The sequence below is a fragment of the Mytilus edulis genome, chromosome 4 (assembly GCF_963676685.1).
Source record: "Mytilus edulis chromosome 4, xbMytEdul2.2, whole genome shotgun sequence".
NCBI classification, from domain to species: domain Eukaryota; kingdom Metazoa; phylum Mollusca; class Bivalvia; order Mytilida; family Mytilidae; genus Mytilus; species Mytilus edulis.
This window is the reverse complement of record NC_092347.1, coordinates 66,330,133-66,348,748: the sequence shown is the minus strand read 5'-3', so window position 1 is coordinate 66,348,748 and position 18,616 is coordinate 66,330,133. Positions and strand designations below refer to the sequence as shown.

Genomic DNA, 18,616 nt, shown 5'->3' with positions numbered 1-18,616 from the left:
TTCACATAAACTTTACATGATACAAGATGATGAGGTCATCTCATGAACACCTTACAATTATTCCTCACACCAAATATAGTTGACCTATTGTTTATAGTTTCTTAGAAAGAAACTAAATGTTTTACATTTGTCATTTCCAGGCCTTTTGTAGCAGACAATGCGTTATGGGCTTTGCTCATTGTTGAAGGTCAAACAGTGACTTAAAGTTGTTAATTTCCGTGTCTTTTGGCCTCTTGTGGAAAGTTGTCTCATTGGTTATCCTACCACATTTTCTTTTTTGTATAAACCAGGAAAACTTACATTGTCCAATGAACCATAAAAATGAGGTCAAGATCAGATGAACCATGCCAGACAGACATGTACACCTTACAATTAATATATGCATTAAATGTAGGTGACATATTGCTTATGGTATCTTAGAAACAAACTAAACCATGAAAGTTAACATTAAACCAATGAACCATGATGTGATGATACCTGCCTGAAAGACATTTACCAAATTAGACTATTTACCGGATTTGTAATCACATAAGCAACACGACGGGTGCCACATGTGGAGCAGGATCTGCTTACCCTTCCAGAGCACCTGAGATCACCCCTAGTTTTTGGTGGGGTTCGTGTTGTTTATTCTTTAGTTTTCTATGTTGTCATGTGTACTATTGTTTTTCTGTTTGTCTTTTTCATTTTTAGCCATGGCGTTGTCAGTTTGTTTTAGATTTATGAGTTTGACTGTCCCTTTGGTATCTTTCGTCCCTCTTTCGTCCCTCTTTTTTTACCCCTTACAATCATACCATACATACAATATAATTGACCTACTACTTATATAGTTCAAGAAAAACAGACAAAAACTGTAAACTGAGCAATGAACCATGAAAATAAGGTCAAGGTTATGATCAGATGACACCAGCTGTTTGGAAATGTACACTTTACAATCACTTCATTCACAAAATAAACTAGACTTATTGCTTAAAGTATTTCAGATATTTACTTGACCATGAAAACTTCACCTTGATCACTGATTCACGAAATGAGGTCAAGGTCATATGAAAACTGTCTGACAGGCATGAGGACGTTGCAAGGTACATGCATACTAAATATACTTATCCTATTACTTCTTACAAGAGAAAAATTAACATTACAAAAAAACTTTTTTTTCAAGTACCGGGTAGTCACTGAACCATGAAAATGAGGTCAACAAAAATGATCAAATGACAAACAGAAACTTCATAACATAAAGACATCTATATACAAAAGTATGAAGCATCCATGTCTTCCAACTTGTAAAATAAAAAGTTTTTAAGAAGTTAGTAAAAGGTGTGGCTGCAGGATCACTAGACAGAAGTCACAGGCTCAACAAAAAATTCACAATAGTCCATACTCAACTTTATGTGCCTGAAAATTTTGGGACCACATTATCAAACACGTAGAACTATAAGCAACTGTAATATAATTTTATTCAAAGGTAAAAACAGTCTATAAAATTGCTAATTGTATAGTGTAAATGAGATAAACAAACAACATGATTTGTAAATAAACGAATTTGAAGAATAATTTCAAGTTTTCAAATGAGTTCCAGATATAAAATTAATTCAGAAAAAAAGGGAAGTTTAAAGATCTTTATAAAATTATATCGACTTTGACTAGATTAACATATTGTTCAGAAACTTCTGAAAGAAGTATATTCATATATTGTATCTTGTATTATGTAACACTTATAAAGTTCGATATCATAAATAAGGTATTAAAAAGAGTTTGTTGCAAAGGGATGATTATGTTTAAAGTTTTTATTTTTCATCAATTTAGAATCAACAAAGGCAATGATTTGTATAAAAAAAGAACTACTGCATAGAAGAAAAAAAAGAAATTTAAATGAAAAGAAGATGATATTATATAATGAACCTAATCAAATTTAAAATTCTGTATTACTAGAAATCATATTAAAACTTCTAACATGATAAATATGATAACAATGCTAAGAATATAAATAAATAAAGATAAATATATACATGTATAACAACTACGAGGGTAAGCTTAATATAAAACTTGGTCATATAAATAGTTTTTTCAGGTAGAATGTGAAATAACAAAATCCAGGAAATCCTAGGAATATTCAAATCCCTTAAGGTGGTACCTAACACTACAGGGAGATAACTCTGTAAAATCAGCTAAACGTTTTAATTACGTTGTGTTGTTAAGGGAATATTAAGTTTCTAAATGAGCAAAATAAGTGTTTGTCAAACTGCTATATAACCAGTGTAATTTTTCTGATAAAACGTTTGGTTCAAATTTTTTGAAATTTTTATATTTTTGTAAAAGGGTCAAAGTAAATACTTTGTCAAAATTTTAAGAAAATTAAACGAGCCAAATTAATTCTAGTTAAAGTGTTGGGTACCACCTTAACAAATGACAAAATCAAAGGCTCAAACACATCAAATCATGGTAACAACTGTCATATACATTCTCTTTCGCTCTCCATACAATTGAAAATTTCTAACAAATTATACAAATTATACAAATTCCTAAAAAAAAAGATAGATTATAAATACTTAGTCTAGAATTCAAACTATGTCAACAGTATATTTCAATTGTGACTAGTTCAAATTTTAGTTTATATCATGAGTATGCTTTATATGTCATAATTTAAAATGCATGAAGCATGAAATGGTATTGTTTATCATTTTAAAATTCATAAAAAAAAGTAGTGTTTAACATTTTCAAACACTTGTTACAACTGCAATCAATGGAAAAGCCATTGTACACTTCATACTCTGATTGTAAAAAAATATTTTCCGTTCAACCAACCTGATGTAAAAAATTGTGTGACTGCAAAAGCAAAATATATATAGTATGTTTTTTAAAGATTATTTAACATATATCTCATTCGATTTCCCAAGAAAAAAGCACTATATCACAGATTAATGATGCCGATATTGCTACAACCTATTCACAGGTCATTCACATGGCACAGCCTAGAATCAAGGTCTATAACAGGTCCAAAAGGCTTGCTGTTTTATATTTCTATGACTTTTAGCTTTCATAATGTCTTTTTCCATCCAGAAAAAGCATAAACTCTGAAAGAATATTCAAAGCATTAAATGATGTATTCAAATAAAATGCATTGATGATATATGATAGAAAATTAAAAAGAAACTGTTAAAAAGTAATTCTGTAAGAATCTTCATTTATTAAAGAAAAAAAACACTATTTTTTGTGGCATCATTGACAACAACAACAAATCTGTCATGTTAAGCCTTTTTCAGATTCTTATGCAGTAGGGGTATTGTTCATTGTTGAAGTCTGTACACAGACATATAGTTGCTAACTTCTACATCTTTTGGTCTGTGGTGGAGAGATGTCTCATTCGCAGTCATACCACATCTTCTTATTTTTATAGATACAAAATAATGATATACTTCAGATATGTAACTAATTTTTTACCTGCATAAGTTTTTGGTATGACACTTGGTAGATCCTCTTGCTTTGTATCAAATGTAAAGTGAAAATCATTAGTAGTAGCTCTAGTGTAATCTGTAGGGTTGACAACCTCTGCATGAACTTTTAACTGTAACTTTGAACCATTTGTATATACGACCTGTGGAGTGCAATTAAAAATGTAGGTATGTCATATTTGAACATGTCTGAAAAAATCATTATCAAATACTAAAGAAACAGGTCACAAAGCAAAACAACAATTCTTAACATCATCAAAATCAAAAGGGCTCTTTTTTTAGTAGACAAAACATTGTGTAAAAGATTTCATAAATCTCAAAAAGCAAAATTCACCATTAAATTTTATTTATTATCAATATTTCTGAGAATGTCCTACGATTGTGGAATACTCGAAATCATAAAGTTGCTTTTCTAATACAAGATCGTAATTGAAGCAAACATTGTGTATAAAGTTTGTGACGATCCATAATCAAGTTGACAAGGAGAGAAAGGTATATTATATTGAGCGTATTATTGAACAATAAAAATTTTGTGCTTTTTCATTCCATTACCTGGAACAATGAATCATTACTTTTGTCCATGGGCTATCACAATAAATTTTATATAACTTATAGATATAATAAAGAGCTGTATCATGAGTGTATGATATGCCCATCACTTTTTCAAAGAATAAAGTTCCCTAACTCCATGCCTTTTCAAAATATGAAAACAAATGCTTGGAATAAGCTAACTCCATCAAAGTCTAAAAAAAATGTTTGTCAAAATCCATTTAATCAATCCTTAGCAGGCATTACCGATAATGTATATTTAAAACTTACTTCAGATGATAAGAATAAAAGAGATCCTATTTCAACTGGTTTCCTAAATACAATGTCATCTACTGTTGTTATTGCCACTTGTCTCGATTTACTGCAATAAATGAGAAAAAAATGTGTTTTAATATGAAAAAAAAGCTGTCAACCAGACAGCAGCCTATTTAACAAACATAACAAGTGGTCCATTTATGGTCTTCCATTATGGAAAAGGCATTCACTTTATATGTCACATCTAATTTATTCAGAATCTAAACATTTTTGAATACATTAATCACATCGTTCTAAAAATTATTTTCTAAATGTACAAAAACCAATTATGTGTGTCCACAGGATAGACAAGATGCCCTAATTGCAATATTCCATTTCCAAATGCAATGAATCATGAAATCTTGGTAAATAAAATAATTTGGCGTAATATTTTTAAGAAAAAGGTACCGTAATTTATGTATTTATCTCCACTTACCTGTAAAGAGCTGCACTGGTCCATGCTAATTCAAAAGCTTTCCTCATTAAATATCCACCAAAAATTTTATTATATAAATTTCTTTGCTGAAATAATGATATATATAATCATTATATATTTCATAGTAGTAAACATATGGTGAAAATTGATAAATTGTATGTGTGATATAGTCAGCAACAATTGTGCTCTATCAGCCATCCGTGATGATATCGATATAATTCACTGTTGCAAAGGTTTTATCACACCTTTAATCTGTATGACGTCACACCATCGATAGCAGTCACTGTGTCAAAGGCATTATTAAACCTCTAATCTGTATAATGTCAAGTCACATAAAAACATCTAATTTAGGAATATAATAAAGTATATATGATATGGCTTTTTCAAAAAACAATTAAATTGAGAATGGAAATGGGGAATGTGTCAAAGAGACAACAACCCGACCAAATAAAAAACAACAGCAGAGGGTCACCAACAGGTCTTCAATGTAGCGAGAAATTCCCGCACCTGGAGGCGTCCTTCAGCTGGCCCCTAAACAAATATATACTAGTCCAGTGATAATGAACGCCATACTAATTTCCAAATTGTACACAAGAAACTAAAATTAAAATAATACAAGACTAACAAAGGCCAGAGGCTCCTGACTTGGGACAGGCGCAAAAATGCGGCGGGGTTAAACATGTTTGTGAGATCTCAACCCTCCCCCTATACCTCTAACCAATGTAGAAAAGTAAACGCATAACAATACGCACATTAAAATTCAGTTCAAGAGAAGTCCGAGTCTGATGTCAGAAGATGTAACCAAAGAAAATAAACAAAATGACAACAGTGATATTGTTGTCTTTTTTCAAAACTACCTCTACCGTTTTTTATTGGGAAAAATGCATATTCTTTAGTGAAATTGGGAAATTTGTATATTTTATTCTAAACACATCTCCAATTTTTTGCTGACCTTTGCTGTCTTTTTTGCACTGTTTTTTCATGTATATTTTGGCCGTATATTTTGGTTGTCAGACATTTTCAACCTGAAAGGTACTTTTCGGAGAGGGGAAAGAAACAGAAGCAATGATGGTACTTTATGCATTGAAAACTACATGTGTTACAAACATCATGATGATTCTGAACAGAAAACCGGATCTCAAAAGTGCTTTCTAATATCAAAATAATAGCATGAATACGATATTTACAAACATTACACCAATGCCATCACTGTTTGGGGAAAATTTGAAACTTTTTGGGAGGAATTTTAAGCCATTTTTTTTAGTAATTGGGAATTTTCTCTAGGGGAAAAGGCCGAATTTCGGCTGTAATTTGAGGCAAACAATATCACTGGACAATAATACATAAATAACAACAGACTACTAGCAGTTAACTGACATGCCAGCTCCAGACTTCAATTAAACTGACTGAAAGATTATGATTTCATCATATGAACATCAGGCACAATCCTTCCCGTTAGGGGTTTAGTATCATACCATCATAACATATATGAGAAGAACATAACCCGTGTCATGCCAACAACTGTTTTTAGAATAAATGTGTTTAGTTCCGATGCAAAGACCTTATCAGTGACTCAATATTAACGCCAAAATATGCAATCTTTAATGACTTGACAACAGTATCGTAATTATATCCCTTCTTAATAAGACACTGTATCAACCCTCAACCAATATTATCCCTGAAGAAGAGGTGTTAAAATGATGTCAGCATCTCCGTTGAAATGAATGTGACATTTAAAAAGCCATACGATATTCTCTATTTATAGCTATTTTGTGCATTTTTCCTCTGATCTTTTTTTGTGATAATTTTTCATATCATGCTACTCGCTTGAGATGGAAAATTATCGCTAAAAACTAAGAAGCAACGTGGCGTTGCTAACGAAATTGACATGAAATTGACAACCTCGTTAAAAGGTAAAATAGCGATAAACAGATTATCATTGGTCATCTCAACTCGATTGCTTTTCTCGTTTTCGCCGTGACCGGCTCAAGCGAGAAAATCAATCTCGTTGAGATATATTACATATTACAGAAATATTCATTGCTATCTTTATTCTGCAGATTGGACTAGACTTTTTTATATGGTAATTCATAAAACATCAGTCAACCACTATAGAGAAATAATTCTGACTAGAAACTGAAAATGCATTGATTATACTTCTTAAAGCAGCAAATGCCAATTATAAAGATTTAGGTTTGACCTGACACAGGAATTTCTATCAGCTAACACACAAGACCCCCAAAGGTTCACATCCTCAATACACACAACTTATATGTAAAATCATCTACTGACAATCCATAGACAAGAACTTTTTGACCAAAAGAGCTACATATTTTTAAGATTTCTTATTCTATTTTGACCATACCTCTGGGAAACAAATTATCAGGTTTTTCAACTTTGTTTGATCCATCCAAACACTGTTTTCTGGTTTCACTCTGATCTTAAATGTACTGGAACTGTAATAAATAAAGATATAGGTACTGTTAAATAAACCAACTCCATTTTCAAAAATCATACTGATTTAAAAAAATCTGTACTATTATGAATTATTCCCCTTTCTGCTGTCAAACTCTTTGTCGTGTCATCATAGGTAACTTTTATTTAATCTGATATTCTGCATTGTAGCAATGGCATGGACAAACCTCTGTAGTTGAGCATGTGTCACTCACCTACATCAACAATGGCTCATTTTAAAGGGGAATAACTTTATTAACTGGTGACTGACAATTTCATTTATATTGATGTTTCTATAGATCATGTTGTAGATTTTATTATGCTGATTATTTTCAGTTTTTAAAATTTTGAATTATCTAATATAGTTTTCAAGATAAAGCCAAAAATGTGAACTGAACTTTTTAATTTAAAGTTACTGTCGGTCTATTATAATTTTCAAGATATGAGGTAACAACAAAAACATTAGTAAAACTAGTCATTTAAGGGCAATAACTTCTATAAGAAGTCATCTGATAGTTTGGAGGTCAATAGGCATTTAGTATAGATCTCATGATCATTCTGATGTTTGAAAGTATCAAATTTTGAAGAGTCATGCCACTTAAATAATTTGCCACTAAATATTTCAGTTGCCATTAAGTTTCAAAACCTTAATTATTCAAGATTAGATATTAAGTAAATGTTCACTGGATCAAAATTACATATGAAAATATGTATTTACCTTGGATCTAGTGTTTTTAGAAAATGTTCATGAACAATCTGTATTTCATTTTCATGAGGTGGTGTTTTCAATAAATTTCTCTTTGCCTCCTCTTGTCTCTTTACTTTGTTTACTACAATAAATGCACAGACTTATTAGATATAACAGCATTTTTTCTAAATGAGGCCCCTCATGGGGGGTCTAGTAATCACATAATCACCATTTTTTTGCCAATATAATCACATAATCATTAAATATTTGCTTATCTTTAGTAATCAAATAATCATAAACTAAAAATACAGTCCTAGGTAATCAAATAATCATGAAATATTTGGCTTAATAATCAAATAATCATTAAAAAAACGGCCAAGTAATCACATAATCAAAAACCCCGTGAGGGCCCTCCTAAATTAAACTAATTATTTCATCAACATACAAATGTATTCAAATGTATTTCATTATATCTCGAAGAAGTTACTATCTTTTTCCCCTCGATAAACTAAACAAGAGAAATAGTATAGGTCTCCTAGTTATTTCTTACATTCTTTCCTGTCACTCTCTATAATATTCACATATAATGCTATTTGTAACTTCTTTTATATGTAGGTTTAAGTAAAATATTTAGCTTTATTACCAAGGACCACCATACTCAATTATATAGTTTTCTTAGGCATTACTGGAATTTATGAACATAAATGATTCCCATTTTACACATTTAACAAATTGCATGGCACCCATTTGAATTATGTTTACATATATGTTATAATGTGATCAGATGATCTAATTGTTTGAAATGAAGAATTTATTTTTTCAGAAAATATAAAACCATTAATTTTAATGATGTAAAATATAGTACAATTCATGTTACTAGTAACTGCCCAAATTTAGGTAATACTAAATAAGATGTTTAACTTATTTTAAATTGGCAGTTAAGTAATGTGAGTCTTATTCTTGATTAGGCTCATTGTTGGCATTTTAATATATGGCTAATGACCCAATATCATCAGATTTATTCTTTTAATCATTTTAATTAAAAGGTACTCAAAAATAATCAAACTAATTAATTCATAAGCATGTATTTATCTTTTAAGTAATAACATATAGTGACAGAGAAAATATATACTAATATAAAATTCTGACGACTATTACAGAATAAGTTGCAAACATATAGTTTAAAATTAACTCCTTATTCTACTACAATGCAAAGGTCATAAATTGTCACGCAGTCATATGAACCACAATCTCGTCATGCTGGATGCTATGTTTAGGATGGCTGTCATAATTTCTTATCACTTTTACTAAAAAAAAAATCTCAGAAACCACGAAAATTGATACCCACGAATTAAAGTACTTTCACAGTAACTGACCAAAATAAGGTAATACTAAATAAGATGTTTAACTTATTTTAAATTGGCAGTTAAGTATTTTGAGTGAGTCTTTGTGACATACATGATCTTAAGACATAAATAATCCAACCTAATGTCCAATCTAATTTACAAACAATTACTAATCAATCCTGTTTTATGAAATGTGTCCATGAACATATTAGAAAACACAAACAATGCAGTTGGTCTTGAATTGGATTGCAGAAAGTGAATCAGTTTGTTCCTTTGTTCCTTTTTTTCAGGTATGTAAAACTGGCTGGCACTCTTTTTGGTATTTGATTCTGAGAGTCTAAAGGCATAAAGCATCCACAAGGTCTTACATGTGTGAAAGAATATACAGTATACAAAGTGCTTTAAAAATGTGAAAATCAAAGTACCTTCGCCAAGTTCAAATATTTTTTCTTCCTCTTGACTTGTTAGCTGCAGTGCATTTATAAAAGCTGACCTGAAATGTTACAAAAAACATTACCATATGTTGTGCAGAGGTATTCAAAGTATGGAAAATACACAATAAGAACTGAAAAGGCTAAACACAATGTCCATCTTTCAAAATTATTTATTTTAAGAAAATAACTTTATACAGAAAGCAAAAGAAGTACAATAACTATTCTAAATGTATAACTAAACCAGTATAGGCTGAATAGAGTATACACAAGTCATTGAGGATTTTCTCACCTTTCCCTATAAGTATAGAAAATATTTTATCCTGATTTTGAGTAATTTCTCATAATTTGATTGCCTAATATTGTCTTAATAAATTTCACTGCTATTTTTTTTTTTAAGTCAATATGAATTATCTCCCTTATACCAATACCTTAATAAAAAAAAATTTTTAGTTGTGTCTATTTGTTTATTACTGACAAACCAAAGTGAGATATGTTGGATATATTTTGGATTTAAACTAGCAAAAATTTCACCACCCTTATATGGATAAAATACAGGATAAATTTGTTACACAGTGTGCAATTGTCCTAATACAGAATTTATCATGATAATAACAATAAATAAGTGGTGTGATAACAAACCAGGCTTACTTCCTTACACAGTGTCAAGTCCTGTATTAGGAAAATTTCACATTGTGTAACTAATGATACCAGGTGACCCGATACAGACAGCTCTGACATAGCTTTCAAACAAAGTTATACTTTATTTTTAATAGACAGCCATCATGAAATTACTAAACCATTCTAACAAAACTTCTACCTCTTCATTATCATAAATTCAAGAATACCACAATCAATAAACAAGAACAATTCTACTTACTTTTTAGTCAATGGATTTCGAGCTACCATTACAAATCTGGCTGTCAAAACTTTCTTCCATTCTGATGCATCTTCCTGCAACATTTCATTAAGTTCTATGTTACATATGTACAGTTAAAGTTTTTTCATTAGTGGATTGTAATTTTTGTGGTTTGAAGGTTTATTTAATTCATTGTTTGTATACTTATCACATAAAAATCAATGAAAATTTACATTTCATTGTTTATATATCTAATGATGAAAATTGATAGTAATCTATACTGAAAAATTTAGGACTTGTCAGTATTTTTTCTGGTAAGATTTTTGGTGAAATGAGACGAGTCACTGATTTGCAGTTCAAGAGAAAAATATGACAGAAATTTCATACATGGCCATTATTTCTAAGAATATATAAGTATTCAGGTAACAAAAACGTTGATAGGTGCTGAATATCAAAACATATAAATAATGAAAGCATGCTAACAAAGTTTCAAGGGATGAATGGACTGGCAGGGGTAAATCAGTATACCCTTCTTTGGATCATAGGTATTAAAATTGAATAGCACATCAATACAATTACTAAATAATATATAAGTATTGACAACTTGGGTAATGTGAAATACATGTACTGTACAAACAAAACTTTTCCTTTCTAAACTTAATTTTTTGGCTCTTAAAGTTAACACTATTAAGGTAGCACAATACAAAAAAATTTTCACTCCCAATCAGACAACTTAAAACTGATGTAATTCATTTCATCCTTCTTTTTATTTTATAAATGAGGTACCAAAAGAAAGAAGAAAGATTAATCTTTCAAATTGTGATAACTTCATTATGACATAATTATTACATAATTAATTATTATGTAATTAGTTGCTATATTGTGATGTCCACACTTGAATGAATTTAGCTTCTTTGTTCTTCATAGCATCCCAAAATATTGTATAGATTCTTGTACAACACAGCTTGACCTCCAAAACTATGTCTCAGATTTCCAAAAACATCAATAGAACAAATCTTATACCCAATTGAATTTGGTGGTCTCTTATGAATTGATGTTGTAAACTTCATGCATTGAAGATTTATGAGAGAATGAAATGCAATAGGAAAAATCTGAGACACAGTTTTGGAAGTCAAACTGTGTTGTGCAAGAATCTATAAAATATTTTGGGATGCTATGATTAACAAAGAAGATAAATTCATTCAAATATGGACATCACAATATGGCAACTTATTACATAACAATTAATTATGTAATAATTATGTCATAATGAAATTATCACAATTTAAAATATTAATCATTCTTCTTTCTTTTGGTACCTCATTTATAAAATTTAAAGAAAGATGAGTGGATTTACATCAGTTTAAAGGTGTCTGATTGGGGATGAAAAATCTTTGTATTGTGCTACCTTAAATATTATACCTGTTCTAGATTCATTGTTATTTCCATGGATGTCTTCCCTGCCCAGGTAACACTGCCTTTCATTTTGATATCTTTAAATGGAGAAAATGGTTTTTCTCCTAGCTCTGAAATGAATAAAGATGCACCTGACTAGAATCATTAAAAGTCAGAAAGTATCTTTCATCATATATCAATAAAACTTTCCCTTTATCATTAAAGAAGTGAAAATTGGATTTGTCAGAAGGGGCATAAGAAGCAACAATCCTTTGTTTCCTTTTCTTTAAGTACATATAGCAAACATAAATTTTTTATTGTACATTTGATACCAGCTAATCGAACCAGAAATGGGGATATCAAATAAAGCATTTCTCAACTAATCTGTTGCACATCTATTTGAATTCAACTTGCCATTTCATTTTCACATTTTCAACTCAGGTTATAATAGTCACATGAAAATCCCTGTTGTTGATTACATTTAGAGTTAGGTGTAAATTAGGTTCATTACAGCAAAATAAGATAGAGTTATTAAATCATTCAACAAATTGTTTCTAGAGATTGCAAACATTTTCAAACCTATTCTATCCACCAAAGCTGTGACTATTGATATAGGTGATTTCTTCTCTGTTCCCTGTGTACTGTGTGTGTAGGATATTAAAACTGAAACATACAAAAATAATTTGTAAAATATCATTTATGGGTTATAACTCATGTTTCGAGTAGACTAATTTTGGCAATGTTGAACTATTTTTAGATCTTGTCCTGTTAATAATTTTTGCTGTTTAAATTTCTGTGTCCATTTTAGTTTACAAGATAATATGAGTTAGTAGTAGATTTTGTTTGTTGAATCAATTTTGATCTTTAAAGTTTATTCATATGTATTATAAAAATAATTACAAAATAATCGGGTATAACACAAAAATTGGTAAAACCTGTCATTGAAAGGCAATAACTTGCCTAATAGCGTCAACTGTCAAAAACTTGCCTAATAGAGTCAATGTCGATTTTAACAGTAATTTACTATTAGTTGATCTTGTCTTGCTAATCATTTTTGCTTTTAAAAGTTTCTCTTCATTTTCTATAGTTTTCAAAAATGGAGAAATAATGCTTAATACTGTCATTTAAAAACAATTACTCATATATATAAGGCAACCATCAAATGAAGAGAATAGCTTACTTGACCCTTCAGAACAGCTGAATAAAAAATTACCTGCGAAAGTATCCAGATCTTCTAAAATTCTTCCAAATCTCATTCCGCCATAAAAATTAATGTACTTTTCCCGAAGAATTTCATCCGTTCCTACAGGAATCATGGCTTCAGTATAGCTGTCAGATATTGTACGTGTTGGTAAATCAGACTGTTGTGTAATTATATTTGTCTCTGAACCAGCATCTTGTATTTGTGTCCTTCAAAATAAAACAAGAAACAGTAGTGCATAGGTTAAATAGTGCAACACAGATTTTTCAGTCACTCACTGTCATTGTATTTCATTGAACCTTTTTATCAATTTGAAAATGGAGACACAATAAGATTATTGTTGGAGTTTAAATATTATGCCATTCTTTGATTCCATATATACATCGAAATTTAAGCAATATACTGTGGATTCATTTTTTTTTTTTTCTTGGGTATCAATTTTCTTGGATTCAATAAACAATGCATGTTGGTGGATATTTATTTGGTGGTTTTGCCAAAGTCTGCATAAAAGCCTACATGGATATAACATTTGTATTTCGTTGAACATTTGAATTTGTCGTTCACCTTTACCCACGAAAATTGATATCCCACGAATAATTATCCACAGTATACAAAGGTCCCATGAATAATTATCCACAGTACACAAAGGTTTCCATATAAATACAAAATAACCTTGATAGTTTTTATTCTGCAAGATTAAAATCCGTGCATTGGAAAATCTAAATTTACTAGAAAACGAGACATCTTTCGTCTGTGACCTAATTGAAACAAGAATGTGTCCATAATACAAAGATGCCCCATCCGCACTATCATTGTCTTTGTTCATTGGACCCTGATATTAGGGAAAAACTCTAATTTGGCATTAAAATTAGAAAGAGCATATCATAGGGAACATGTGTACTAAATTTTAAGTTGATTAGACTTCAACTTCATCAAAAACTTCCTTGACCAAAAACTTTAACCTGAAGTGGGTCAGACAGACGATTAGACAAACTGGAACACAGACCAAAAAACATAATGCCCCTCTACTAGTGGGGCATAAAAAGGGACCTTATTTCTAAGCCAGGAGTTTAATTATTTGTACTGCAGGGCTCACGCTACCAGGCGACTTGGGCGAAGAAGTCGCCTTCCCGACCGTCACTTCGCTTTCCCCGACCCCCAAAAGCGAAAACAAGTCGCCCTGTTCTTGACGATAGTCGCTTTCAGTCGCTTCCGTCATCGGACATTTTCAATTTTTACCAAGTTGATGAAACATTAATTTTTTACTGATAATTAAAGAAATTAAGACATAAACGATTCATTATCTTTAGAAAAGAGGTTGAAGCATTATCTTCGTAGTGTGTAGCAGGTTATTTGATAAAAAAAACAACTTTTTATCACTTCTTGCATTTCTGCAAGTTCCGGTGCTTGTTACTCGAAAACGTACATCAACCTAAATTTCGGCGGCAAAATAAGTTTGTTACTTCATTTAAACGTGACAAAAGTTGCCTCCAGTAAATGTTTAATCCATTTATTGCATTAAAACCGTCATGTTCCTTTCCAAATAACTTGTCAAACATCGTTTATTTTTGTAAATTTTCTTGCATTCGTCCGCCATTGACCGATTTCTAAACTACGGATCTGAACCGGACCAGCTATGACCGAAATCCGTACTTTTACAATAATTACTACGGACGCACGGATGGAACAGCTGACAGAATAATATTGATCACAAAAGGGAAAATTACGCATTCCACACGCATTAAGAGACTTTTGGTTACATCTAATTGATTGGTGTATATAATTCCCTATATTTTTTATGGATTGTTTCAAACTATTGATTAAAGTTGCTTAACTCTGAGACTATTATACTAATATCAATATATTATGGCCCAGCTTAATAACTTTTATATTTTTTATGAGAAACACTGAATTATATACACAAGATAATTTTTAATTAAATTGTAATTGATATATTATAATTTCTTTACATTTTTTAAAATAATTTTTTTTTTTTAGTGCTAGATATTTAGTTTGTAGTTTCTCACAAGAACCTTAGTAAAACTTAAACAACTTTTAATTTCAATGTTACTTTAATTGTAATCTTTTACTCATATGAATTGAACAACATAAAAAGAACATTATTTACATATGGCCCTTTATACTATTGTAAAATCCAAACATTGTAGCGCTCCGCGCGAATGAGCACTTCTCTTTCAAATCTCACCACTTCTCCCTATCAGTTTCAAAAAGAGAAGTCACTTCTCCCTATAATTCTGAAGTAGTGTGAGCCCTGTACTGTCTTCTGATTTAGTCATGAGGCCCTCATTGAGGGTCTGGGTAGGTTTTACAGAACAGAGAATTCTAGATCATTACTACAAAAAAATGTGCAAAAAAAAATAAGAGTAGAGAAAAATGGGATGCTGAAATATTAAGAACATAAAATAATAGACAAAATATAGAAAGAAAAGAAAACAATGACTGTAAAAAATAAAGTATGCAGAAATAAAGGACCCCTCCAAGCCCTCAGCTATGGTTGTGAGTGTTCAACCTATCCCTAACCTGTGACAGTGGTATTATAGCACAACATAAGACTTGTATCCAGACTTGGGCAAAACCATGAAATCAAATATCAACGAAAATATATACCGGGTACCCACAAAAATAAATGTTAGTATTTAACTTACCCCCAACTTAGTTGTGCTCCTACTAATTCTTTCAGTCTGTTCCTTGCTTTATTAATAAATTTTAGTATTTAACTTAGTATTTAACTTACCCCCAACTTAGTTGTGCTCCTACTAATTCTTTCAGTCTGTTCCTTGCTATATTAATAAATCAAAAATAATTTTTAGAATGAATATTGTCAAAAATAAAAGCACTCTGGTTTTCCATTAGATTGAATAAAAGATGCAAAGATGAGTTTATAATTAAAGTAAAAGGTTGGTAATGAGACAACTATCCACATGACTTCAAATGACAAAGATAAAAACCTATACGGTATCATAAGTCAGCTATAAAAGTCCAAAAATGAAAAAGTTAAACAATTTGTGAAAACTAACGGCTTAATCTATAATAATACTAGTAAAAATAAATACGACAGACATGAACCAATGTATGGATTAATTTTCATCATTAATGGAAATTTGAGAAGTAAGTTCTTCATTTGGAAAACTTATACTGTGGATTCAATTATTTTCGTGGATTCATTTATTTTCATGGGCAGTGTTCTCTCCAGAGCCTTTTAGCATCATGGTAATGTGATGCTATTATCTTAAATGTGTGCTATTTGAAATTGTCTTAAAGATTATATTATGGATGTGATGCTATTATTTTTAGAAACTACCGTAGATATTTCAATTTCCCCTTGCTAGTTTCTGCATTCAAAGCCTCTAGAAAATTTGCAAGTCTTTGAACATATGAATTTGTGTTTCACCTTTGTCAACAAAATCCAGGAAAATTGGTATCCAAGGAATAATTATGAATCCACAGTAATTAAATAGTGAAAATGTATATTGTACTGCCATTTTAGGTACCTGTTTGTATTGTTTGTATTGATGTGTTTGTCTGACTGTAGTTTCTTGTCCTCCATGACTGGGATAACAGTTTTCTTCTACATTGGTATGATCTTTGTAAACCTGAGGGTCTATAAAATACAAAATTCTATTATCTGACTGAAATTTAAGAGTCTAAAAAAAGAACACAAAGGGCTACATATTCAACATGTCAAAGCAAAGCATGTCAATTTAAAAAAAAATACAGCCATGGAAGTGATATCTGCAAATATTTAACTTTAAGTTTTTAAAATTGCATTTGATCATTTCACCATATTTTAAATACCATGAATCACATCTGGCTATCTATCTCAATAAAATAATGATGAAAACACAAAGGTACAGAACATAAAGATAGGATACAATGTAAACACAATAACGACACTTTAAAAATGGCATTGTGTAAATTTGAGATATTAATGACAATATTGACAAAACATTGTGCACTGGACATACTTCAATTTGTTTAATCATTAAAGATAAATACATTGTATTCCAGTATTTAACTGTGTAAATCAAGGGGAAACTAATAAAATGGTTGCGGCAATACAAATATTTTGCTTTTTTTTCAACAAACTTTAACATATTCTGATCAAATTTAAACATAACTAGACAACGATAAGAAAAAAATAAAAATCATGGTAAATGGACCTTGTGTGAAAAGGTATCAGGACTAATAGTAGCTGCTGAACAACTAGGCAAACAGGTACTAGGGCGAACAGACCCGGATTCATGTGATAGGTTGCTATTTTCGAAATGATTAATTACATGTAGGTGTTTTGATATCAGTGGATATATAAATAGAATACATATCCAGAAAATTATACATGCTTTACATGCCAAAGACTAGAGAAATGAACTCTGAAAAGGCCTTCCCGTCTAGCAAGCGCAAAGGTCAACAACTGCAGCCAAAGTACACCCCACGGGGCCTAAATTTATATTTTTCATGTCTTATATTTTCAAACTAAGTATATATAGACATATAGACTTCTCAAAACCTTGTTCTTTACGAAGTGCCCTTTGAAAGAGGGATTTCCTAATAAAGATACAGTGGTGGATCCAGATATTTACATAAGTGGGGGCCCACTGACAGTTGTGGATCCAGAAATTTTCATAAGTGGGGGCCCACTGACTGACCTAAGAGGGGGCCCTGCTCCAGTCATGCTTCAATGATTCCCTATATAAGACTCAAAGTTTTTTCCCAAAAAGGGCCCCCCCCCCTAAATCCGCCTCTGACTGACTGCCTAAGAGGGGGCCCGCTCCAGTTATGCTTCAGTGATTCCCTATATAAGGAACCGAATTTTTCACAGAAAAAAAGGGGAGCTTGATAAGGACTGGATAATTTCTTTACAAGAATGTTATACTTCTACTACTACTATAGACGGAGAATGAGTCTATGCTGCCTGGTGCGACATTTGCATGTTTCCAGTCAGACGGTTTACAAAATCAAAAACTGATCAACGAGAATGCAATGGACAGATCGTTAAAATAACAAAGAGTCTTATTTAAATAGAACTTTTACATTTTTCTTGTCAATTTTAATAAAGAATCCATTTTCCGGTTTGTGGAGATTATAAATCACAAAACGGTATCAGCGGACCCGATTTGTTTCCGTATTTAGTTTTGTATTTAATCAATAAACGAGGATATGGCTGGGATTTATAAAAGAGAATACAAAGGGTGAGGGAACAAGGAAAAGATGAGAGAATAATTCGGTGCAAAAGTTCATAGAATAATCTTGGAAAATTGAAAGAATTAGTTAATTGATTACAGAAATTAATGATATACCATACAGAACGGCTTAATTCTTATTACAGACAGAAAAAAAATTAAAGTGCTTCAAGAGTATTTTACAGAATAAAAGTTATTCTTAAAAGAAAAAAAAAATCGCATAAAAATTATGAAATACAGAAATAAAAGATCCACGTCAAGATCCTAATATACATTCCAAGTTGTTGAAGAATCATTTATTCCCTGTTTTGGT

General features: G+C 30.9%; 1 protein-coding gene across 2 annotated transcripts; it reads right to left on the bottom strand.

The window, feature by feature from the left end:
• Positions 1 to 1,437: 1,437 nt before the first annotated feature.
• On the bottom strand, positions 1,438 to 18,225 carry LOC139520272 (acyl-coenzyme A thioesterase 9, mitochondrial-like). 2 transcript variants are annotated; one of them, XM_071312776.1, is made up of 14 exons: positions 18,155 to 18,225; positions 16,615 to 16,724; positions 15,769 to 15,814; positions 13,115 to 13,311; positions 12,481 to 12,564; positions 11,929 to 12,032; positions 10,528 to 10,601; positions 9,642 to 9,709; positions 7,901 to 8,012; positions 7,094 to 7,184; positions 4,729 to 4,814; positions 4,269 to 4,359; positions 3,439 to 3,592; positions 1,438 to 3,071 (listed from the first exon to the last, which is right to left on the bottom strand). In XM_071312776.1, exons 1-14 carry the CDS (start codon positions 18,184 to 18,186, stop codon positions 3,028 to 3,030), a joined length of 1,293 nt encoding a protein of 430 aa, XP_071168877.1. In that variant the 5' UTR covers positions 18,187 to 18,225; the 3' UTR covers positions 1,438 to 3,027. The 2 variants fall into 2 exon arrangements, with proteins under 2 accessions (XP_071168877.1, XP_071168878.1); XM_071312777.1 differs by lacking the exon at positions 15,769 to 15,814 and adding an exon at positions 15,858 to 15,903 and having other exon boundaries at positions 18,155 to 18,219.
• Positions 18,226 to 18,616: the final 391 nt, after the last annotated feature.